The sequence below is a fragment of the Genypterus blacodes genome, unplaced genomic scaffold (assembly GCF_046128005.1).
Source record: "Genypterus blacodes isolate CSIRO-AG114 ecotype Tasmania unplaced genomic scaffold, CSIRO-AGI_Gbla_v1 ptg000141l_1, whole genome shotgun sequence".
Classification (NCBI taxonomy): domain Eukaryota; kingdom Metazoa; phylum Chordata; class Actinopteri; order Ophidiiformes; family Ophidiidae; genus Genypterus; species Genypterus blacodes.
The window spans coordinates 1,706,747-1,732,335 of record NW_027466943.1 but is presented as its reverse complement, the minus strand read 5'-3'; the positions used below and the strand labels follow the sequence as shown (position 1 = coordinate 1,732,335).

The window sequence follows — 25,589 nt, the reverse complement described above, 5'->3', positions numbered from 1 at the left end:
TCCTCTCCAGGACCTGAGGTGGTTTCTCAGTGGGATGACTAACAGTGTCAGAATTTATCATATGACTGAATGAATAAGTTATTTTGACATTATCAGAAGGGATTACTGATATTTGTAACACGATAAAAGAGCAGTCAAATAATGCTGGCAAAATAGGGAATATTTTTAGATTACATCCATTAGTTACATCCAGACTAAGTCAAGTATATGACCACATCTGAGAGATGAATCATGGACATACTGCCAAAAACCTACAGCACATTGATGAGGGTAGGCTGTCCTCTGTTCACTCTGGTTGATTCTTAAAGTCTCCCCAGATTATGATGTTGTCGTTACCATGTCTGCAATAAACATGGAGAACTCATCTAAGTTGTTAATGTTGTGTAAGGGCCAGGATGGTGGTAGACAAGAGATCTATGAAAGGATATGCTATGATATCTTCGTGAGGACTCTACTGTGCCAGTAGATTGTGTAGAAAACAAAACACTGAAACACTTGTGCCACTGCATCTTTCAGTGGTAAGGCCTCATGTTTTGGTTGTTATCTTTAAGCCAGGGTTAACAGCTGTCGATTCACCAGATTTGTGGTGATTTGCTTCCTTTAGATCTGATATTTAGGCTGTGAAGATGTTGGTCTCACCCTAATACCATTCGTGCTGATAGTGTAGTGGCTGGCCTAGAGATTCTGAGGATGTGGATAGCTGAATCCGCTGTGAGTAACATCTTGGGAGTCACACTGACCTAGAGGGAGGCAGAAACTCAATAATAATAATGTAATAATTTGTTTGATGAATCTAGGGACTGCGGTGAACCCTCCAGTGGATGGGGACAGACGAACTGAGCTAATCCTAGCAGCTACTGTACGTTCTTGTCTTCCCTCCCTGTGCCTGTCGAATCTGCTGCAGCAAACAGCTGGTTCACTTAGCGACTTTTGTTCTGGTTGGTGGTCTGTCCATATGAGCGCAGTAGGGCAGACAGGAAAAATAAAAGCAGATACGCAAAAAGAGTAACAGATGGAGACATGGCTTGTTCCAAACAGTGTAGAGTTTAATTGCAACCAGAGCGTTTAAAGATGAATGGAGACACAAATATGCGTTCATTTGCCAACAACCAAAGGACAAGCAGTTCGTCTCATATGTCGGTCACTATCATAAAAAGTGGAAACATAAAACACCATTACGAAACTAAACACTGCCACTTTGAATAAAATGGATTGAACTTGAAGCCCAGTAAGAACGTTGAACAAAAGTCCATTTACTGATGGGGAGAATGAAGCTGTGCATGTGTGCAGCTGTAGAGACTTTGCTACATGTCAAACAAAAAGATGAACTGGGGGGAAAGATGAGGCAGATCCCTCTGGCAGCTGCAACAGCTTGTAGGAGATCTTATTTATTAGCAGACGATGTGCGCACACAGCTTAATGCTGCCATTAACAGTGCACCATGCAAAATGTTTGCAGTGGTTGAATTAACTGGAAGCTCGTCCGTCTGCTCAGAGAATTCTTTTAAGAAGTTGAGGTAAATGGAAACAACTTAATGCTGCACTGCAGTGTGAGATGGCTGAGCCAAGGCAGGGTGTTGGAGCGCTTTTGGGCCTTTAGAAATGAAATGGCAAGTTTCTGAGTTTAACAAAAGGGTCAGAAGGCCACACAGTCCTCTGTTTTAGCAAAATAATGACAAAGAAATGCATATAATGGCACCTCAAGGATCTTAACTTAAACCCGCAAAATGACCAATAAACACTTGTATGCCTGTTGGAGAAGACTCGATTCCACCGAGGTCAAAATGCTGTCAGGGAAGAGATAATTTATCTCTTTGAGTGAGAGAAGTAAGATTTGGACTTGGTAATGACACTGTATATCAGGGGTCTCCAACCTTTTTGCCTCTGAGAGCTACTTTGACAAAATAAAAGTGTTCGAGAGCTACTCATGTTTTACATTATTAGTAACATTTATCCACATCGCTGATTCTCCATCCAAACCAGCTGAAGCGTCTTTTGTGTGAACATTTACGCTAGCCTGCCCTTTTTCTTCCAACTGAACTATTCACAGTTCTCATGTCTGTGAAGGTTTTTTGTGGACCCTGCTCGACATGGCGGCTTAATTCTGCCAATTCTGCTTTCGGCCTGTATGTTATCACAATTGTTAAAATGCATCCAAATGCTGCTTTTTTCCAGCTGTCACTCATCTTTTCGCGCACTGCACTCAATGCACTCCCTCTCTCTGCTTCTCTCTGTCCTGCTCTGTACCTGTAGTAGACCGTCAGCACGCCCCAAATCTCCCTGCTTGATGTTATGATCCTAGTCGGTCTTCACGTGAATTGGTCGAACGGCAAAACATCAGTTCACACGTCCAGTCTTCTCTGTGTTCATGGCCTAGAGAAGACCATCCCATCATTCTGTCTTGTATTAAGTTGCAGAAAAAATACAAACGGCTCTCGACGGGAGTTGGCTCCCATCGTTCACCTAAAAGAGTCGGCTCTTTGACACATCACGCCCTGCTAGCAGCCTGAAAGTCCCGTGAGAAGTTGCTGTGGACTTTGGTGAAGTTGCGCTCCACAGACAAATGAGACACGCACACACTTGTCATTCACATTTGTAAATTAAATTTCTCATGAAAATAGTATATATGTTCCCTTTACCGGGCCTATTTTCTGCAGTCATCTAGCCTGCTAACATCTCCAAATGTTACGGTGTCACGTAACCAAACATGGACCCCTAAGGGCTCCATGAGGGCACTGCAGGGGGGTGGCAAAATTTGTTGTTTAGTAGACAATTATTTATGTATTTTTTTAAACCAATTTTTTTCCCCACAATTTTAAATGTCTTTACATCAGTGCACTCAAACAGGTCACTTGCGAGATACCAGTAGGTCGCCGGCCGTTTGGGAGTAGCTCGTAAAAGGTTCAAAGAATACGTACATTTGACAACACAACGTCACCTGCTAAAATGTAAACTGTTTAAATTTCTATCCAACCAAATTCACAGACATCCCGCCCCCTTTTGTCACAAAACGATTATAAGCCAATCAGCTGTCAGTCCAACAAATGACACTGCTGTCATGTTCGGTTATGTGACACTGTAACATTCGGCTTGCAAGCGCGTGCCGGATTTGAGGATGACCGTGGAAAATAGCCCTGATAAAAGGCAACAAATAAACTATTTTCACAAGAGACAAAAAAATTTACAAATGTGAATGACAAGTGTGTGCCTGTCTCGTTTGCGGTGCAAACACGTCTGTGGAGCGCCACTTCACCACAGTCCACAGCAACTGTTTACAGGACTTTCCGGCTGCTAGCAGGGCGTGATGTGTCGTTAGCGAACGTGCCGGCTCAAAGAGCTGACTCTTTTAGTTGACAATGGGAGCAGGCTGCCGCCCGAGAGACGTTTTGATAAAATGATAATGATGGATGGTCTTCACCGGTCTTCACCGTGCCAGGAATAGAAGAAGACTGGCCATTTGAAATGATGTTGTGCTGTTCGACCAATTCACTTTAGATTAGATTAGATTCAACTTTATTGTCAAAGAGCAAGTACAGGTACAAGCCAATGAAATGCAATTGAGGACAGACAAGCATCATAAGGACAAGGACCGTGCTGACGGTCTACTACAGGTACAGAGCAGGACAGAGAGAAGTAGAGATGTGAGACAGCTGGAAAAAAACAGCATTTGGATGCATTTTAATAATTGTGACAACATAAGGTCTGCCTACAGGCGGGAGATTGACCGTCTGGTGAATTGGTGCAGACAGAACAAGCTGGAGCTTAATGCTCTGAAAACAAAGGAGATGGTCGTGGATTTCCGACTGAACGCAGCCCCATCCGCCCCCATCACTCTGTGTGACTCCCCAGTTGACACTGTGGAGTCTTTTCGATTCCTGGGATCCATCATCTCCCAGGACCTTAAGTGGGAGTTCATCTTCAGCTCCCTCACCAAAAAGGCCCAGCAGAGGATGTTCTTCCTGCGACAGCTGAAGAAGTTCAGCCTGCCAAAGACAATGATGGTGCACTTCTACTCTGCCATTATTGAGTCCATCCTCACCTCCTCCATCACTGTCTGGTTCGCTGCAGCCTGCCCTTGTCTTTGGCAGTAGCTGCAGCAAACCAGACAGTGATGGAGGAGGTATCATACGCTGTGCGGAGAAGGTGATCGGCTGCAATCTGCTGTCTCTGCAGGACCTGCAGGCCTCTCGGACCCTAAGGCGGGCAGGCAAGGTTGTGGCTGACCCCTCCCACCCTGGTCACAAACTGTTGCAACCCTCCCCTCTGGCAGGAGGAAAAAAGCTAGATGGATAAGGAAAAAAGGAAGAAAGCCCGGGAGAGGCAATTCCATGAGAGATTCCCTCTCCACAAATGGCTTTGTGTGCAATAGGAACTTCCAGTGGGATTATACAGAGGTACAAAGGCATTCAGGGCAAAAGTCAAAGGTTACACCTAGGTTTTTCGCCATTGCGGAGTGACGGATTGGACCATTGTCAAAGTTAACAAGTAAATTCTGAAGTTTCTACTTCTGTTTCTTTGGTCCCAGGATCAGCATTTCTGTCTCATAAACGTTAAGAAGTAAAAAGTTGTTTGTCATCCAGCCTTTAACAGCTAGAAGACAGGACTCCAAATCGGAGAATAACATTCCAAAACTGTAAAACAGAGAATGTGCGTCACTGCAAGAATATTCCAAAACTATTTTGATCCCTCATGAAAACAGTACCACATTCACTGTCATCTCAATAACATCAGAACAGACTGAATGCATGTGAAGTACTGATGTTATGGGAACTATAGGGAATTCCATGAATTACAGGGAATGTGAAGGGGAAATTGTGACAGTGATATGTGGACAGACATAAAATGTAAAATATGAAAGGTATAGTATTAGTAAAATCAGTAATAACATTGATTTGTTTCCTTTGATATTAATATGATGTGAATTCATTAGTGTGAGTTTGACACTGAAAATGTATACAGAAAAAAAGAGCTCATGCCGCTGAATTGAAGAGCATTTTGATACAAAATGTGAGTGTTGGATATCGAAATTTTGTAAATGTTCACACAGAAGACGCTTATTCAGCTGGTTTGGGTGGAGAATCAGCCATGTGGACAAATGTTACTAATAATGTAAAACATGACGAGCTCTCTGACACTTTTATTTTGGCAAAGTAGCTCTGAGGAAAAAAGGTTGGAGACCAATGCTTTAACTACACAATAACATGAATTGCGGGGAGGAAGTAGCTCAGTCGTTAGAGCTTCCGCTTGGGAGCTGTAAGGCCGCCGGTTCGAGTCCCCGCCGAGGAGCCCTGAATTGCTCCCCCCTTTGTAATGGGTGGTAATGTAATGTAAGTCGCTTTGGAAAAAAGCATCTGCTAAATGATTGTAATGAATCTAACATGTTGTAGTGAACAGATGAATGGAGGCAGAAGTTGTTAACTTTCATCTATTATTATTATTATCAAGCCATCGAAGCTGCAGCGTCGGTTGGAGACAACCCACAGCCACTTAAAAGACAAACCTGTTGAATACTTCCAAACTAGTCTCAAATCCCTCCAAGGTCAACAGACATTGATAAGAAAATCTATGTTTATACAAGGCACTAGGCCCAGTTTGATATCAAACACAATTTTATACAATATATATAGTAGGGGGTCCCCGCTCCATCTCTCCATCAGTTTGTGGGTCCTTGGCCTGAAAAACATTGAAGACCCCTGGGTTAGAGGTGTGGCGCAGTCTCAATAGCTAGTGTCTTGGTCTGGTGAATGGTGACAGAAGGAAACTGTTAATTGCTGCAAAATCCTCTTAAACAAGATGCCTGGCACCAGAGCAGCTAACAGGGATCTCTCATCACTTAATTGCTGTGTCATTACATCTATATGGAGTCCATCATGACTCTGAGGTGAGACGTTCTGCATGCATTCTCTTTTCGGTGTTCCCACAGCAGTTGCAGGTATTGTATGAGTCAGATCTACGACCACATATGCAAGTGGAGCAAATTTGATAACAATGTTCCAATTATGACTGCTATATGAAGCAATTATAACCTGCTACATAGGAAAGACATATGTCTTTCCTATGTAGCAGGTTATGGACTAGATCAGGGGTGGGCAAACTTTTTGATTCGCGGGCCACAATGGGTTCTAAAATTTGACAGAGGGGCCGAGCCAGTCAAGGATGGATGGAGTGTTTGTGTGAACGAATATAAATGACATGTAAAAGCTATTATATGAAAGTATTTGGCCTTTAACAGGCGGCAAAGCATGAATACACAAGTCCCATTGTACAAATTGTTTTCTAAATGCATTAATTTAATAACATTTTATTTTAATAAACAGTAGAGAAATTCACATTCAGTTTCAGTGAGAACAGTGTTGTTGATCTCTATTTTTTGCCAGTGCATCAAAGTCTGGAGTTAGTTTTGTTGTGGCAATTCTCAGGATAGATCCAAGGTGTTGGTCAGTTAACTCGGATCTGTGATGGGCTTTGTTGATGTTCATGACGCTAAATGTCTGCTCACATACATACGTCGAGCCAAGAAAAGTCAGCATCTTCTGTGCCGTCCTCCGGAGGTTTGCAAACGTGGCTTTGTTAAGTGAAGCATAAAAGTCATTCAGTTTAAGAGAATTAAACTTCTCCTTTAGGACGGAGTCAGATTCAAGATCGATCAGTTCCAATTGCAGCTCCTGTGGCGCTGTTTCAGGGTCTTGTGGCAGGGGACAGGACACCAGCTGAAGTGACTTTTCAATGTTTTCAAAATCAGGGAACCTACGGCAGAATTGTCTGTGCAGGTCGTCAAGTGATTTGCTGTATTTCTTTGCGTTTCGCGTTGCCTCTTTTTCTTGCGTTGACTGCTTGCTAGCGTAGTTAGCACGCTTCGTAGCAAAGTGACGGCTGATATTGTACTCTTTGAAAACGGCGACAGTTTCTTGGCACATCAGGCATACAGCCTTTGATCGGACTTAAGTGAAAAAATGTTTTGTTGTCAACTCCGTACCAAATTCTCGGCACTTACTATCCACTTGTCGTTTCTTTAATCCGCTCATTTTTACAGAAGGGCTCATAGGGCAAAGCGAAAAAGTGAAGAAGGGAGTAATACGGTCAATGTCTCTGAAGTGCGGCATCTATTGGGGAAACGTGGGCATTGCGGGGAAATGTAAAACGAACGAGGTTTATTTTAAAAAATTTATAAATTTAATAATATAATAATAATTCGGCGGGCCAGATTAAAAAGCCCAACGAGCCGTATATGGCCCGCGGGCCGTAGTTTGCCCACCCCTGGACTAGATCATGGGTGGCTAACCAGTCCAGCTCAGAGAGCCACAACAAAAACCCAACCACGTTTTGAAGATTCACACTGTTACCAAACCATCAATGGCATGAAATGGTTCAACATAACAAAAGAGCTACAGAGAAGAGGTGACAGATAATAAATCAAAAATATTTTTTTAAAACCCTGACAAAACATAACTGATTGGAAAAGAACCAGGAACAAAAGACAATTGTTGACAACAGTGCTTAAAGATTAACTAATGTTGAAACTAAAACCAAAAGCGCATTGGCCAGCAAGGCACAACGAGGGGAGTTCTTGGGGAGTTGCCAGCTTTATCTTCACCAGTCGCTGGCACATTGTACATTCATATCTTATACTGTAACCCAGGGGTCTTCAACATTTTTCAGGCCAAGGACCCCTAAACTGATGGAGAGATGGTGCAGGACCCCCTACTCTATATATTGTATAAAATTGTGTTTTATATCAAACTGGGCCTAGTGCCATGTACAAACATAGCTACCCTGTGCATTCAATTCTAAGCTATTGAAATAATACACAGGTTCATATATTCATGTTTTTATTTTAAACATGTGCAAGGTGGTGCAGGTTCCTCCTGCATTTCCTTTTGATCGACAAAGCGCACAAACGCCAGAAGCTGTGCGTCCTTTGACACGTCTGTTGATTCATCCAATTGTAATGCAAATGCATCTGCCAACCTCAGCTTCTCTTATCAGTTGCACCCTCACATCACATGCCATCTCGTCAATGCGAGCTATGGTTGTGTCCAACACTGGAATAGTTTTCAGTTTTTTAATATCAATATCATTCCCATACATTGTTTTACACATGTCAGTTGCTGAAGGCAATATAAAATCCTCTCCAAGTGTGTATGGCTGTCTCTTCTGGGCAATCTGAAGAGCAACTTGATAAGAGCATTTCAAAGCTAGCTCACCAACTTTGGCTGATTTTCTCATCAATGTCTGTTGACCTTGGTGGGATTTGAGACTAGTTTGGAAGTACTCAACAGGTTTGTTTTTTAAGTGGCTGTGGGTTGTCTCCAAGTGACACTGCAGCTTTGATGCCTTCATAGATAAGTTTGACAGCACAATAGAGCAAGTGACACACATTGGTAATTCGATGGCATCTGTCTCCTTTGAGGTAAATCCAAACTTCAGATAATTATCGGTATATTTTCGGGTCTTCTCTCATTTGCGCTTACCCTTATCAGCTGCTACATCAGCAGCAGGTGCAGCCTCGCCACTTGCATTTTCATGGGTGGTTTCTGAGGTGGAGGGTATCTCTCTTAAGCTTCTGGAGATGGCATAATAATATACTGGCCTCAGTACTGGCTGTTGTGGATAGGAGCTGCAGTGTTTTAGACCAGGAATATCTTGAAAAAAAGATTTCAAAAGGGTTAGTTGGTGAACTAAATGTCGTCTTTTTGAATTTGTTATTTGATCTATTTTTTTTAATAACATTGCAGCATGCGTCTTGTGTCTGGGATCTTAGTCAGCTGGGTAGTGAATAGGTTCGGCTTGGAGGGACAGGTAACTGGGCAAGTCTAGTGCTGTGAGTGAACCGGTGCCCAGCCTGAGAGAGCTCCTGTGTCCTGAATGTGTGCATTGCTGACTGAAAGATAACATCTTCTGCCTCCATTTACTGTATCTGTTCACTACAATATGTGGGATTCATGTTAATGTGTATTTAAAGACGTTTAAATTGGTGGGGAAAAAAACTGGTTTGAAATTTTGCGGACCCCCTGTCGAACGACGCAATACCAGAGTATCTCTTCTGAAAGGAGCCATGCGCTCCTCAACGATACAAGATCTCTTTCTCAAGATCGTGTGATGACAAAATATTTATGAATTAATATTAAAATCAGACAGCTTTTTGTCTGTATTGCCAAATATAGCATATGCATTTTAGATGTATAATTATATAATTACAATAATAAATGTATAATTACAATATGAAAATTCTGCACACCAACAGAAAAATCTGTGAGCACTTGAGCCAAGCCGCATGTCAGCCGGCAAAAGAGCCGCATGCCACCCCTGAACTAGACTATGATCATGGTTGCAGTAGACAAAATCATTGATTAGATGCAGCAGATTTAATAAATGAGCCACACTCAACTTTGGCCCCTGAGGGCTGATGGCAACATCAAAATGGCCCGCGATAGGAAAAACGTTCCCCAGCCCTGGTCTACACTTCCACTCAATGAGCCCAGAACTCGTTTTCATACAATATAAACTGTTAATGTAAACTCCTTTGTGTTGGTTTATGGTTGGTGGTCCCTGGCGAGTCCACTCCACTCGGCACATCCCTCTTCATGCATCCTGTACATTGTAGATGATATGATAGTGGCGTCTTCCCAATATTTATTATTCAATCCCCACTTCTTCCAGTGAACCCTGTCCAATGATCACATCGTGCAATATCCCCGATGTACAACATGTAATACTTTCAGTCCTTTGATTCACTCATGGATCCTGAAAACATCTGGACTTGGTATAGCTGTCCTTTGATAGACGTTCTCCTCAACAGTGCTCTATATTGTCTTGCAATGTCCACTCATATGAACTGACTCAACATGTGAGCTTTGAAACTCCCTGCTGTGGGACAGAACTCTGGTCAGTTATAGATCACCTTAGTTGCTGAGCTTCCCGTTGTCAGAATCTCTCTCTCTCTCTGTGTCAGCAGGCTTCTCTGTATCATAGTTTACCCATTACATTACATTACACAATTCTTAATGACAAGCACAGTTAAATGGAAATGAATATGATCACACTCATCACACTCGTTACACTCAATTATAGCAAAACAAAGAATATGAAAAACAAAGTCAGAAGCTTTTTCTGGCTTTGTCCTGACATTCTACTTGTACAGTTTTGTGATAACTGACCCCAAAATGTAGCAGGAGGTACAAAAAATCTGTTTAGGTACAAAAAAATCTGTTTAAGAAATAATAAAAATCTCATTAGGTGCAAATGAGCATGGTCTGTGTGGTTGACACCCAAGGAATCCACAAGACAATTATTCCATGACTCACAGTTCAAAAATTAAAGTATAAAACCAAGTGTTAATTGCTGCACTAGCGTCACCACCAAATTTGAATGTGTTCTCCCACATGTCCAACCAGCCCACTATTTTGAGTCATCCTGCTGATAAACAGACAAAGCAACACGGTGAAAACACAACCTATTTGGCGGAGGTAAATATCACTGTTATTTGCCTTAAAAAGTGCTGTATGTGAATATCTGGCTCCGGAGAGAGTATGTCACCACACATCAAGCTAGAAATTTCACCGAACTCTCCCTGTTATCTGTTTTTCACCGCCTGCAAAGGGTCCCCCACTACTCTGCCGCCATGCAAAAGCTGCTTCTCCTGTTTATGATCATCTGTCTGCACAGTTTATGTTTCCGCTGTTAAGATAAGTGGTGGTACTGTAAATCGTGTGCGCCATCTTTCTCCCAGCCACATCTCGAGGTCTCACGTATGCAATGTTTTCCCCTCTGAGCTCTCTCAAACAGAAGCTTCAGCAGAGCAGACGAGTTGGTCACACTAAACCACTAACCCAGACGAAAATGGAACCAGTTCTAGCCACCAGCACAACCTTCAAGATGGTGATAGACTACACCCAATGTTGCAATAAATAGGACCATAAAAACATGACTCCAGCGGTGTTTTCTGTTTGGTTGCCGTGGAAATCTGGGCTCGAGCTGACGAGATTGCACTAAAAAAAGAATGTGAGGCAGAGTTTGTGGTTAAAAGCATGGATGGCTACTCTCTGTGATTATATTCAGGGATGTCAGAAACAAAGACTTCAGGCTGTGCTCAAGCAGAATAAACATAAAGACCAGGATTGATGGAGTGAGAGAGAGCGATGACAGAGACCACCATGTTCACATGTTGACATCATTCTGCCTGTCCTGTTTGGAGACTTCACTGGACCATTTCTCGCTGTAAATTTATGGACATCTTGGGGCAAAATGTTCTTAAAATATTATCACTCCATTGTTTATTTTAAACCATAAACATTTATCTCTTCTGCTTTCTTGGGGGAATTTGTGGTATGTCAGCTTTCAAATGAATATGTTTCTGTCAGTAAATCAATCAATCCACACTACACCCTACATTTTAATGGCAACATGGACAGACAGAATAAGGAAACAATGCAAAAAAAAAAGAGTGACAAATTGAACTCGAAATGGCATGACTAATAACGCACATTTTACTATATGAATACATTTAATACACATTATTTCACTAACCATGTGTCGTATTAACAACAATATTGGTACCTCACTTCTCTGTCTGACCCGAGATTCGTTTCTTAGCGTGTCTGAAACAAGAAAACAAAGTCAACAGCAGGACGTGGAGCTGAATCTCAGCAACACTTTACATTACAGTACACACATTACTACATTACATACACTATAAACATTATTTGCCATATTTTACCTGCTTCTCCATGGGTCAACACTCACAGCTGTTCTAAAACCACTCCTCAAAGGCTTTTCCTGCAAGTGATATTCTCCTTGAACTTTATTTGCCCAAATAAGGGATCATGAATACAACAGAAAACCTTTTCCCTCCCCAACCTGATGGACAACTAAGGGCATTTAAGCACCTCTCTATAAACTGTGTTTATATGCGGTGGATTTGCTCTCTCAGATCTCTGTGAATGAAAGACACTTAGTGATGACCTAAAAGGAAGTATAGGAAATATTATCCCCAGCCTTCAGCAGTAGAGCAGTCAGATCCTCCATATTCTGTACATACACTACCACATATTTAATATATTTAGTATAATTTGTGTCATGAAACATTTTTAAAATCTTGTGGTATTTCAATTCCAGCGTGTACCAAATTCCAAGTTGGCCTTCATGTGTGGATGTTGCATGTTCTCCCTGTGTCTGTGTGGGTTTCCTCCACTTCCAAAGACATGCTGCTTTATTGAATTGGAAACTCTTAATTGCCTAAAGGTGTGAAAGGGAGTATGACTGAGGTGGCTGTCTAGACTGGCCACCTATACAGGATGTACCCTGGCTCTCATCCAATGACTTTTCTCTCATCCATCCTTTTGGACCTCTGTATAATCCCACTGGAAGTTCCTATTTCACACCCAGCCATTTGTGGAGAGGAAATCTCTTTTGGAATTGCTTCCCACAAGGTTTCTTCCTTTTTTCCTTATACATTAAGGTTTTCTCAGGAGTTTTTCCTTGTCTTCCTAGAGAGCTCTGGGCGGGGTCGGGAATTATCTGATGTTGTGGGTCTGTAAAGACATTTGAGACATTGTTTGTGTGACGCCCACTTATGTGTGATCACAGTAGTGTGAATTGTTTTGTACACTTGAAGATGTATATTTTCGTGTAGCATGTGTGAGTCAACATTTCATTGTTGTTTCATTGTTTGCTTTGTGTACATTTCTTGCTGAAGCCAACAGGGAGTGCTTTACGCTAGTTGAGCGACTGTTTGAAGCACGTCACAGCAGTCTGTTTGCAGCGGTCATTTTACGGCTCATACGCACCTGTATCATTTTCCCTCATTCTGCTGAGCGAGGCGAAGCAAGACAGACTCAAAGTGCCTCTCTCATATGTTTTTTCGGCTTTGCAGGTTAGTAACAGGTTAGTTTGTGAGAATTATAAAATGTTACTTAACACAAAGTTTGAATGAGTGATGTTTAGATTTTTAATAAAAGGAAAGTTAGAGAGTTATATATACAGTGTTGTTTTTGTTTCTCTTTTAGGTGGACAATAGGAGCAGGCTCCCGTCCGAGAGCCGTTTTTATTTTTTCTGCAACTTAATACAAGACAGAATGATAGGATGGTCTCGGTCTGCAGTGCGTAGAAAGATGAGTGACAGCTGTAAAAAAAAAAAATGCATTTTGGAATGGATGCATTTGAACAATTGTGACAACATAATGGCAGAATGCAGAATTAAGCCGTCATGTCGAGCAGGGTCCACAAAAAACCTTCACAGACATGTGAACTGTGCATCCAATAGTCCAGCTGGAAGAAAAAAAGGCAGGCTAGCGTGCTAGTACTGTCAGTGCTTCTGCAATCGTTGGGATTTAGAAGCTCCACCCAGGCTCTCAATCCAGTGTATATTCTTCCAAACAGGGAAACACTCCAAACTGTACGATAGAGAACGTGCTTCACTGCAAGAACATTCCAAAAGTATTTTAATTCCAAATGAAAATAGTACCACTCTCTCTGTCATCTCACTAACATCACAACAGACTGAATGCATGTGAAGTACAGATGTTATGGGAACTAGAGGGAATTCCCTGAATTACAGGGAATGTAAAGAGAAGTTGTGACAGTGATATGTGCACAGACAAATGTGAAATATGAAAGGAATAGTATTGGTAAAATAGTAAAATAAGTAATAACATTGTTTAGTTTTTTTTATGAGATTAATATGATGTGAATGTATTAGTGTGAGCTTGACACACTGAAAATGTTTACAGAAGAAAGCTGATGTTGCTGAATTGAAAAGTGCATTTTGATACACATGAGCTTTCATTAAAGTATTTTAGTTTGCTTATATATTTTCTGTGTGAAACTGAACCACACTAAGTCACAAATGCAACATTGTAAGAATTTCATCCCTAATATGCACCAAAGCAAACAATCTACTGGTTCCGTACATGGTCTTCACATTCTTGACTGAGTTGTCTTCATTTGTCATAGGGCATCTGATATCAGTGGACTCTGACCTCTTGCATAGCGAGGAGCAGGCGTTTTTTATAAGTCCAGTTTTGGAGCAGCCAGACTGGAGCTGTCTGAGGCTGGTTTACCAGATCACTGGCCAGGGATCCCTGCGGCTCCACCTTCGACCAGACAGTGATAACTTTGACCACCAGCTGTGGGCTGCTGACAAAGCATCCGACAGCTGGCTCATCGCCAGTGTGGACCTGCCTAATACTACCAATCCTTATCAGGTTGGAACAACAGCACATCTGAACTATTACATTGATTCTGTTACAATGCAATTGTAATTCTTAGCTACTTCATCTATTAATTACTTTTAGCAGATACTGAAACCACATAGACAATGTAAATGAGGTTCATTGAGCAACCAGCAACCCGTGAACTTTGAGTAATAGGTGTAGGATACTACATCACCAGATACAATTGACATAATTCCAAGATTAATAATTGAATATATTGTGAACATGTAAATAATAAGTAAGCTCATGGAATCAGATATGTTCTGATGTGGGCGGTGGATGTGGTAGGATGCATGTGAATGGGTGTAACAATGATGTCTAGCATTTTGCCTTCATAGATTTTGCTGGAAGGCAGACCGGAACATGGCCCAGGCAACAGCGTGGCCATTTTTGAAATTCACATCATTCCTGGCTACTGCATAGGTCAGTGTCAACATTGTGTCATGTACACAAAGTAAACTGGTAAAGTTTGTCAGAGAATATTGTTAAGCTTGAGCTTGTGCTTTATGAGCTTTTTGGTATTGTTTCTGTTATCAGAGTGTAACTTTGAGGAGCATCATCTGTGTGGCTATAGTAACAGCTGGAACCCAAATGTCAACTGGTATGTTGGAGGGAGTGTTGCTATAGACCCAGAGTCCAACCAGCTTGAACATCACAACGATAACCACAGAGGTAATATTTGCTAACAAATCTTTGCTCTTAAGATTAAGATGGGTTCATGTGAAGCAATAAGCCTTAATGTTCACTCACAGTTCATACTCCATCCAAGGTCTAACAGTCCTTTGATTTCCCTTTATGAATAAAATAAATCCCAACCTTTACTATGATTATCTTGAAAACACGTTTTACTTGTATCGTTCATTGCACATTGATATTTTGAGGGGATTGTGATGAAATATTTGTAGTCCTATATAGAAAGCAGTATGAGACACCTTGAGTGTGGACTGAGTCTGTAATTTCGCTCTTTATACCGGAGCAAATGGTTGCAAGTTGATGACTAATTTCGACCCACATTGTTTTTTCCTGCCTTATTAGTTCACACACAAATGTGTCATCTGTTCACTTGTAGCTGTGTAGCTTTAACTCATCCACACCTTCTGCCTCACCAGGCCACTACATGTATGTGGACTCTGTGTACGCTAAGCACTTCCAGGAAGTGGCCAAGCTGACGTCACCCATGACAACAATGTCCATGGCCGGCTGCCTGTCTTTTTATTATCACCGGGACCAGGAGAGGGGGAATATCTTCTCTGTTTTCACTAGAGACCAGCGTGGCCACTATGAGGAGATCTGGAGACCAGAGGTATATGCCACCCTTGGCTGGACCCTGGTCAGTGTTGACATCAAAGCGCCACACCCTCTGGAGGTCAGTACTGTAGCTACATTAGCGAGCACCATAATAAATGGGTCAAGTCAAGTAAATTTTATTTGTATAGCCCAATATCACATACAATGTTTTCAAAGGGCTTTACAGCCCCACAACATCAGGAAAATTCTCGACCCCGCCCAAAGCTCTCCAGGAAGATGAGGAAGAACTCCTGAGAAAATGTACAAGGAAAAATGGAAAAAACCTCGGGAGAGGCAATTCCAAGAGAGATTCCTTTACACAAAAGAACAAAAGCAGTATAATGATCATCTGTACCTCCATGGTTTGGCCGTTTGGGTCATTTGGTTGTGTGTCATCAGTTTACAACCTCAACCTCATGTCTGAGTCTGCTGTAAAATAATTAGTCCATAACTCACTGCAGAGTAAACAAAGTTGGCTTTTTAATTGAATTCACCCTGTTTTATAGTTCAGCAGGCCAGTTGGGAGAAAATCGTGATGAATTTATATTTATTTACTATGCAGGGACTCATTCATAGTCATAACGTGTTGTGTTCATTATTGTGTTCCTGTGCTTTTGAATAACTGCCTAATTCCAATTGGCTAAAGTTGATTGTGGTGGAGGTGTGTGTTTGTAAATCGGAGCTGTTGGGATTGACCTGGGGCCTCTCGGGTGCCACAACTGAGGTGCATAAACAATCTACAGATTGTTTTTTCGGTTAGTTGATTAATCTATAGATTATATTTATTACGCAATATAACAATGATTTCCCCCAAAATAAATATCAAACTTATCTCATTAATATTTCAATATTTTCTTCAATCATCTCTTGAAAACAAACAAATGTAACAAAGATTTGCAATACATTATTCCACAACTAGCTACCTTTTGACTGGTAATCTCCGTTTAACAATCCAACATATTGCTTATTCAATTCAAATAAAAGTGACCGAGCGCAATCTGCATTCAACAACAAGTATACATGCTTACATGTACAGTTTGCTCCGCAATCAGTTAGTCTCAGGGGAGGGGTGGGGGGAAGACGCAGGTCAGTTTGCGCTTCCGCACGTCAGCCGGCAAAGACCCGCTCGCGGCCCGCATGACGCATGGCAGTTTGTGCTGCCGCATGTCAGCCGGCAAAGACCAGCTTTGCTGCTTGCGAGCTGCATGTCAGCCGGCAAAGAGCCCCGGCGGCCTGCGAGCCACGTGTTAACCACCCCTGTCCTAGTGTCTCATGCTTGGTGGGCGGGGACACAAAGTGCTGCCACCTTGACAACACGCTCCACGATGCTTTCACTTAAGACCGTGGGCGACTTTTTTTCGCCGCGGCTTGTTTTCTGGTTGTGTGAATGCTTCCATAATGCGATCACCCAACCCCTAACCACAAACCAGGGCCTCAAAATGGGTAAACTCTGCCCTCCTGGCTTGCAAACCTGATTATAATAAACAGGTTGGTACCCGACTCTGACTTTTCAAGGCATAATGTCTTTAAGCAAGTTAATGTGAATAGTAAACCACTTGCTGCCTGGAGGAAAATACAAACTGTTTTAGATAATAAGACACTTGAAATACATACAAAGTTTATACCTTTTAGGGCATTTAGGCTGCTTTTATTCAGTTATGAATGTTCCATTAGCTAAACAGCATACAAGGCAAGATTGTGATCTAACTTCACCTCAATTACTAGAGGAAACAGCTTTAGCTTTTATCACAAATTTAGTGAACCGTTATGAAGGACCAACACACTCTTACCAAGTAGTGTTTGAGTTTTTAGTTGAAGAATACCTTAACCATACAGTATTTTTCATATATGGCTATGGATGATGCTGAAATACCACAGCTGTCTGCAAAAGCTGCCTATCTTGATATAGATGGGATTTATTGCGGCAAATGCATGAGATTATTTTGGACTGTTAAATTTACTTTTTGAATTTAACTCTAGGCTGTAAAAACCCAACTTGACTTGATACCACACTTTGGATGCATAGTGTTGTTTCAACTGAGAGAATTGCTGAACAAAGTATTTTATTCACCACTGGAAAATTGTTGAGCTGTTGCTTGGTATGCAGAGGCTCAGTGGATCAGTCTCCTGGAATGCTCCTTGTTTCCTGTCACACTGCCTACACAAGGACACATTGGATTTTCTTATGAGGGACATGGTTTGAGTAAGTGCAGCACCTCAGCTAAATCAGCGTATTTATATTAAACAATTACACTTTTGTACCTTTTAATATACATTATGTACATTCACTTTGTACTGATATCCTCAATGCTCCTCAGAATTTTTTTAATGAAAAGAAATCACACTTTTTGTCTATCTCTCTAAATCACCACAAACATTTAAGCTCATTTAAAGCATCACTCACATTGAATAACACACCAGTTTCCCGTTACCAGTATGTTGTTAAAAGGCGCCGAACAAGGGCCAACCAAAAAACAATGAAAATCTGCATGTTGATGAGGTGCTGTATGCACATGCCAGACTAATCAAGTCTAAAGCGTCAGTCAGATTTTCTTTAATGATGAAATTTACCATCAGACTGAAATAGCCATTGATGGTGTGTTTTATATAAAAGAATAGCTTATCCAACATGCAAAAGCCAAATTTTAGAATTTTTAGAATTTTGAAGATTCTGTGCTGCTCCCACAAAAAAAACACATTGCATGTATGACATTTTGTATACAGACATTGTAATTATATGTGCATTTCAAAGACCTGGAATGTTGTTATTAAGCTCATTAAATGTTGTGCTTGATACAGAGGGATCTGTTGTATACATCATATGAAGAAAATCATGTGCAACATCTATTAGTCTGTGTGTGAGTGTGTGTTCTGGAGCTGCCTGGACAGGCACACTCACATACAGTTTTTCCTCTGTGGGTTTCCACTGCTGTCTCAGATGAGGATTCTTCTCTATGACTGCACAGTTTCCCTTGCAGCTTGAGACAAATCGCCTCCCACAACCGCCTGCTCACTTTGGAAATACATTTATGTAACATTACTAAGTGGGTCAGCTCTTGTCTGCTGGCTTGTACGGATTTTTTTCATTGCCTAGTGCTCCACTGACTAACCTGTATTGCTAAATTTGCCCTTGAGCTGATGTCACCGTCTGGGTTGAGCAGAGGCATCTGATCTGTATTACATACTTTTAATGTATCTGTTTCCAATTCACAGGACTTGTTCTCAATAAGACAAGCCTGAAATTGTACATTGCAGATTGTCAGTCATTGTGTTTTGTTTCTGCGTGTGTTAACAGGTGACATTTGAGGTGGCTTTTAACAGTGCCAAAGGTGGATATGTGGCCATAGATGACATCTCCTTTTCCCCTGAATTCTGCCACACTGAGACAGGTGAGTGCTGTGACCTGTGTAATGATTACATATTATTTTGCATTTATCAAGCGCATTGTTGATTACTATTTGCGCTTACTGCTAGGGTCGTACTGTTTAAGTGTTTGAATACTCTTGGTTATATTAATATTTATGCACAAAGTTACTATTCTAACTATTAGACCAAAAATAATGCAGAAGTGATAGATACAGTGTGACTTGACCTTGGCTAATTTATGCATGGTGGATGGAATAGAGCCTAGTGGACAAAGCAGAGAGAATACATGTCCAAGAAACCAGTGGTGTGGCTTTGAAAACAGCATCTGCTGAGACATATTAGTCATGCCAACACAATTGCACCCATCTGTGAGCATTGGTGAGAGTTTTGGTAGGCTAAGGACAGGAAATGAATGTTGAAATTGTGTAATACACATGAAAGGGATGGAAGCCCACACTGCTCCAAGTCAGACGGGACAGGAGAGACTAATAAAACTAAATATTTATATTTATATTTTATACAAATATTCGAAAGCTACTTTTACCAGTGACAACACTTCCAATTACACCTGTTATGATACAGTATATGATAAACAAGAATAAGAATCTTAATAATGATTGTGGATTCTGAATCAGAAGCCATTGGACTTAGCTCCGTTGCCCATATAGGCCTCCCCCTACAGCCTGCACCATGGGCTCAGCCTATAGAAAAACACAGGACTGTTACCATTTATTTGATGGGGTTTATAGGGTTAGACCTGGCCTAGATGAGCAGCTCAACAGGTTTCATGAACACAAAGTCCATAACAGAGAAACCATCAAATTGAATAAGGTGTGGACACTGCTTTTGTTCTCTTTGGTGGTCAGTCAGTCAGTCAGCTGAATATATTAAGCTAAAAGTCTGTAGACCAACTAGTGTCTTCTAGATGCTGCAGACTTTGTGAGAGTGATGGACAGAATAAAAAAGAGTCTTACCTGAGTGTTGAGATATGATCATCCTCCTGAGAGCATGACTGTACTCAGCAAATCCTTCTTGTTCATCATTTCATCAGAAAGGTGGGACGTGACCTTGCACTGGTGCTAAAGCAAAGGTCAGATGATTGAAGGGGACAATCCACATCCAAATTTCATAGAGATTTTCACATTTGTTTTGACCAAAATTCCAAAAGACAAAATTGAGGCGTTATAGTGGTGAGAAGGAAAGGTCAGCAGATCACCATGACTGAACACCCATTCCAGATGTCAGTAACACACACACACAGACACAATTTATACAAGGCAGATTCTTATTGTTCCTATTCCTTTGTTCTAGAGCCGAACTTTGATCCCTCTATAGCCAACTGTGACTTTGAGAATGGCCTGTGTCTCTACTATGAGGAGCGAGCAGAGAGTAAGGTGTGGAGCAGAGTGTCAGTCAAACCAAACGCATATAGGACAGGAGACCACACCACGGGGACAGGTGAGCAAAAACCTGAGCAGTTACAAATAACAGCTTTGCGGCTCTCCCTGCTTTACCTCTTCTGTTTTCCATAAATGTATGGCCACTCTGTGGGGCTGGTTTATGGTTCTTAGTTGTCTTGTTGTTTGTCCTGTGATTAACAACATTTCCATGCTGTGAGAACAAGCAGATGCGTGTATACATGACATCCATGATTTACATCCTGCAGTGGATAAATCATTGACGGCTTACATTGACATGTTCATGTAGATACTAATGGCATTTAATGTGAATGTGCTAGCAAAACATACATCAAACAAATGTGATCAGAATGCTATCCTATGTGCCAGACTACATGATGATTTTGCACAGATTGTGAATTCTGGGATTTGTTCCTTTGTGACTCTACAGATTCTGCTTTTATTTTAATTGTCATGTGTGAATCCGCTATGATTGGTTGTCACTGATGTCAGCCCTTAACACACTGACTGATAATGTTTCCACTGACATCATACGTGTTCTGCAGAGTTCTGTATATAGCCCATTTGCCCCAGCTTTTTACAAAATTGTGAAAATACAGTATAATTTATACCCAAATAGCCTTAAAACTACACAATCCCTTAAGTCTTTCTGTCTTCTTCTTCTAATGCAGGCTGTTTCCTGCTGGCTAACACTCGTTTTACCTCGAGGCCCGGTTATGTGGGTCGTCTGCACGGCCCCTTTTTACCTGGGAACCACAGATACTGCTTGAGGTTCTATTACTTACTCCATGGCTTTAAAAAGATAGACAACCCTTTGATTCTTTACATCTATGATGAAAACAATGTGGCCCAGGAGAAGGTGTGGAGCCTGGCTGATACTTCCAGGGCTGTATGGACTGAAGTGGAGATTACATATATGAAGCCAATGGTTTCCAAGGTATGATGCATTACAGTACAGGGCCATCGCACCACACACAATGCAACACATGTCGGTTTGTTTGTTTGATTTTTATCAATATTACTTAGTCCTGAATTTTGACTAAATTTACTGGAAGAGTGGGGGTGTAGACCCTAATTTTGGTGCAGATCCCTTTACATTGGGAGATCTGCCATTTCTTCATAATTTGTGCAATTTCTTCAAAAGTAATGAAATATTTATCCCAATGGATGCAATTTGGTTCTGATCTATCTGTATTTGGGTTTAGGTATGAGTTCTAATGAGCATCATTCTAGTCATGAATTCTGGAACGGCTTCCAGTTATTGTCATGATCACCATACCAGTGGACACATATAAAGGCTGCACATTCAAACAAATCTGATATCTGAGATCTGGCATAAGTGAAGTATCTATGCATCCAGCTCAGAATGGGAATCAGTTATTTCTGTGTTTCTCAGAAATCTATCTATGAAGTTACACTTTCTCCCGTTGCCCCTGCACCTATCAACAACATAATCTCTCCGATGAAACATGTTTTTGCGATATGTCTAATTTGGCCCTGGAAGACATCTTCAACACTCACATATTCACCGCTTGTGATATAGTCTCTGTTGATTTTCATTTTTCCTTTATCATATTCAAAGTAGTTATGTCCATTATCATTGTTTTTGAAGCTGGTCCATGTGAGTTGAAGGTATGAGAAGTTAATGTGATGAGAATTTTCATAAGCTGTAAGAGTGTAAGTACTACATTGATTAACCTGCACTGGTATGATCATTAATTTTGATAAATATACATGATTATAATACATTTACAATAGTTTACCTTAAGCTGGTGATGCTGAGTGGATGGATGCTTGAGGAAATAGTGCATGGACTGATGGATGGAGTAAGTGATAGATGAATGGTTAAATAGCACAGTAATATTCAGTCTTGATCTCTGACTCCCAGGTGGTATTTGTCAGCATATGTAAGAATTTCTGGGAATGTGGCCTGGTTGCTATTGATGACATCACAGTCAGCCTCGGGGATTGTCAAATCACAGCAGGTAAGAACACATCAAGAAACTATTATTGATGCATCTGAATAAGGACAAAAATTACAGATTTTTGGGCTGTTGCTGATGTTTTGGGGTATCTATCCAAAATGTAGTCCAAGATCACTTGATGAGAACTGTCCACCAAATTGTGATCACATTCTGACAGCATTAAAGACATTACATTACGAGCATTTGGCAGACGCTTTTATCCAAATCGACTTACATTACATTACCACCCTTCGCAGAGGGGGGAGCAATTGAGGGTTCAGTGCCTTGCTCAGGGGCACCTCGGCAGGGACTCGAACCGGCCGGCGACCTTCCGGTTCCCAAGCGGAAGCTCTAGCCACTGAGCTACTGCCTCCCAAAGACATATCATACACAAAAAAACACATAGTTAGATTGCTGCTACAATCCACCTGTATGATGACACATTGGTGGTTTTGTTCAGTTTTTTTCTGCATGTCGTTCATTACGCAGTCTTACATGCATCAAGTCATCATTCAGTCTGACCGATCACGATGGAAGGTTTTTTTGGCACCTTCTCACAAAGCGAGACATGTAGTTCGCAGATCACTGTTAAAAATGCAAACACTACACTTGAGTAGAGAATGGCGAGCAATGGCGCCACCAGGCTCCAAAACCTGCAGAATATTTCACCCTTTCCTGAAGCAGCAGTGGCATATCAAGTGCCTCCAAGTACCTCTGTATACCTTTTTGGAGAAACGATCTTCCTTCAATTTGCATCTTTTGGTTCTTGTGTTTTTGGTGCCCTGCCCGAGGAGGGGTCAGTGATGCTCAGATGGGAAGGCATTGTTAAAAACTGTGACTTAAAAACTGGTGTTGGTTATTGTCACTTGCAGTTTGTGAGGCAGCAACTACAGCATTGTCTTAGGATGATGATGTTGCGCCTTTTTCCATTGTAAAAATGTCCTTGTTGCCTTCCTCATGGAATATATCAGGGCATCTTGAGCAAAATCATACTTTGTTGCAAATCTAAACTCAGCTGTGATTGCATGTGCCCACATTTCAACACTGTTACCTTTCTTACAAGCCTTTACAAACCTTTGGATTATGAATTGACCTTTATGATTTGAAGTATGGATTTTATTTTATACTACCAAGAAATACTTGAGCACTGAAAGTATTTTCACTTCTGCACTTAACTCCAGTGAGAAGCAGATACAGCTGATGTGCTTCACACAGATGTCACTTTCCTGTGGTATTTCTGTGAGTGGGCTTAAAGATATTTTTAGTTTCAGGTTCTATTTTAATGGATTTTTGGAGTCTGCTTTGTGCTCTTTGTGGGAGAGTAAATACATTGCAGAGTATTGCACGCTGAGGCAGGACCTTTAACAAACCTGATTGCCACATCATGTGCTGACTGTGTGTGCTCTGGTGGTGCAGGCTCCGTTCCTGGCCACTGTGATTTTGAAAGTGGAGACTGTGGCTTCATCCAGGGTAAGAAGGAGGACAAGGCTGATTGGCTGCATGTTCGAGGTCACACTCCTACATCCTACACTGGACCCAGAGGAGACCACACCACTGGGGTAGGTGAGTCATTTCCTCATTCACTGCTATAGTCATCTGTTTCACAGAGTGCACCCATGATGACCTGTGGGAGAGAAACCCTTTAGTTTGGGTGAAATTAGGGATTTGTGCGTCTTCACAATGGCTGACAGTGATGAGGACTTTCACAAATGAATGTTTGTTCATTCCAGAGTCTGTTTTATGTTTCAGGGCTGTGTCTGTTACTTTACTCAGTAGTTTTGACTTAAAATTTTGCCTGAAAACAGAGGGACATAGACCTCTGTTTTCCTTTTGAAATGGCCAAGAGCCTTGAAAGTTGCTCAAACCACTTTCCATGCAAAATGTGGTGTTTATAAAAACAAACTTGAATGGAGAATTTGCACCCCTTTATGGAAATTTTGAGTTGTGCATGTGCACATTTAGGAGGCAGGAGGATTTGGTGACACAGATGAAAAACAGATGAATGAAGTATAGATAGTGTCAGCATGCCAACATGTATTGCTCCTCCAAGAAAATATACTTTTAATTGTATAGCCCAATATCACATACAAATGTCTCAAAGGCCAACAATATCAGGAAAATTCTGTTGTGATTAATAATCTGTCCTGTAAGCAGTTGTGTAAAGGTTACTATTCTGCTCCTCAGTTTTTTTCAATAACCAGCAGATTGTTGAACTTTAGTTGTAGTTGTTTATGATTTGGTCAGTTATAAACTCACTGTGACAAAAAGCAATAATGTGATTAAGCCGTTTATATGCACAGAATCAATAGGATTTTGCTGTTCACTGAGGGAACTTGGACTTGAATAAGCCGTCTTTATGTTACCCAGAATGAGCATACTTCTAATTGTACTGATTTTAATCAATTTTTAAATGTAGTTACTATCGATGAAATGCCTTTTATGTGCAAGTCAGCATTCACAAATTCACAAAGTCCTTAACATTGACAGCTCATTTGAAACATACATGTACACGTTTTCAGTTGAATAGGATTAATAAAGGGGACGTTCTAATTATATAAATAATTATAATTTAGTCATGTGCCATTTTCCTCTCTTGGTAGTATGTAAACTTTTGCAGTTTTGTAAATGAGGCCTAAAATCTGCAAAGGCGCGACAAGAGAGAAAATGTGATGAAAGCAGATATGCTGTTAGACAGTAAAAGTTACACCATAGATACAACCAATACAAAAATATTACACCATCAGACTTTTTTACAGTGGAGTTTGGAAGCTAAAGGTGTGTGTGTGTGTGTGTGTGTGTGTGTGTGTGTGTGTGTGTGTGTTGGGAGGGCATGAAGATTTTCTTATCTACAGAAGGGGGGCCCTGCAGAAAAAGTTGGGGAACCACCGATCTAATGCTTGTTATTCATACACGTGTGACTTGGCAGCCAGCGTCAGGCCCTCTGTCTACTCCTTGCAGGTTACTTCATGTACATTGAAGCATCATTGATGCGGCCTGGTCACAAAGCTCAGATGTTGACCTCTGACCTGCGAGGATCCTCCTCCCCTCAGTGCCTGATCTTCTACTACCACATGTATGGATCTGGTACCGGCATACTGAGTGTGCTCTTGCGCTATGGCAACCAGCTGCAGGACAGGCTGCTATGGAGGCGCCGTGGTGAACAGGGAATCAGCTGGATGAGGTCGATGGTGGACTACAGCTGTGAGATCCGACACCAGGTACACCACCTGTCGGTCTGAGACAGGCTGGCTTTTGTATTAGAGTTCTGCTCAACTTAGATGTGAATGTGCCACCACTCCCCTGTTAATCACCAGTAATGAACAATAACCATGATGAATACAGAGA

General features: G+C 41.3%; 1 protein-coding gene across 1 annotated transcript in view; it reads left to right on the top strand.

The window, feature by feature from the left end:
* mamdc2a (MAM domain containing 2a) overlaps positions 1-25,589 on the top strand; it is a 33,612-nt gene that overhangs the window by 3,806 nt on the left and 4,217 nt on the right. The window contains exons 3-12 of the mRNA XM_076165153.1: positions 13,950-14,200; positions 14,548-14,632; positions 14,747-14,881; positions 15,319-15,575; positions 18,792-18,885; positions 20,174-20,320; positions 20,952-21,217; positions 22,169-22,265; positions 23,661-23,807; positions 25,203-25,462. Of these exons, the coding sequence (XP_076021268.1) occupies positions 13,950-14,200; positions 14,548-14,632; positions 14,747-14,881; positions 15,319-15,575; positions 18,792-18,885; positions 20,174-20,320; positions 20,952-21,217; positions 22,169-22,265; positions 23,661-23,807; positions 25,203-25,462 (1,739 nt within the window). The remainder of the gene's footprint in view (positions 1-13,949; positions 14,201-14,547; positions 14,633-14,746; positions 14,882-15,318; positions 15,576-18,791; positions 18,886-20,173; positions 20,321-20,951; positions 21,218-22,168; positions 22,266-23,660; positions 23,808-25,202; positions 25,463-25,589) is intronic.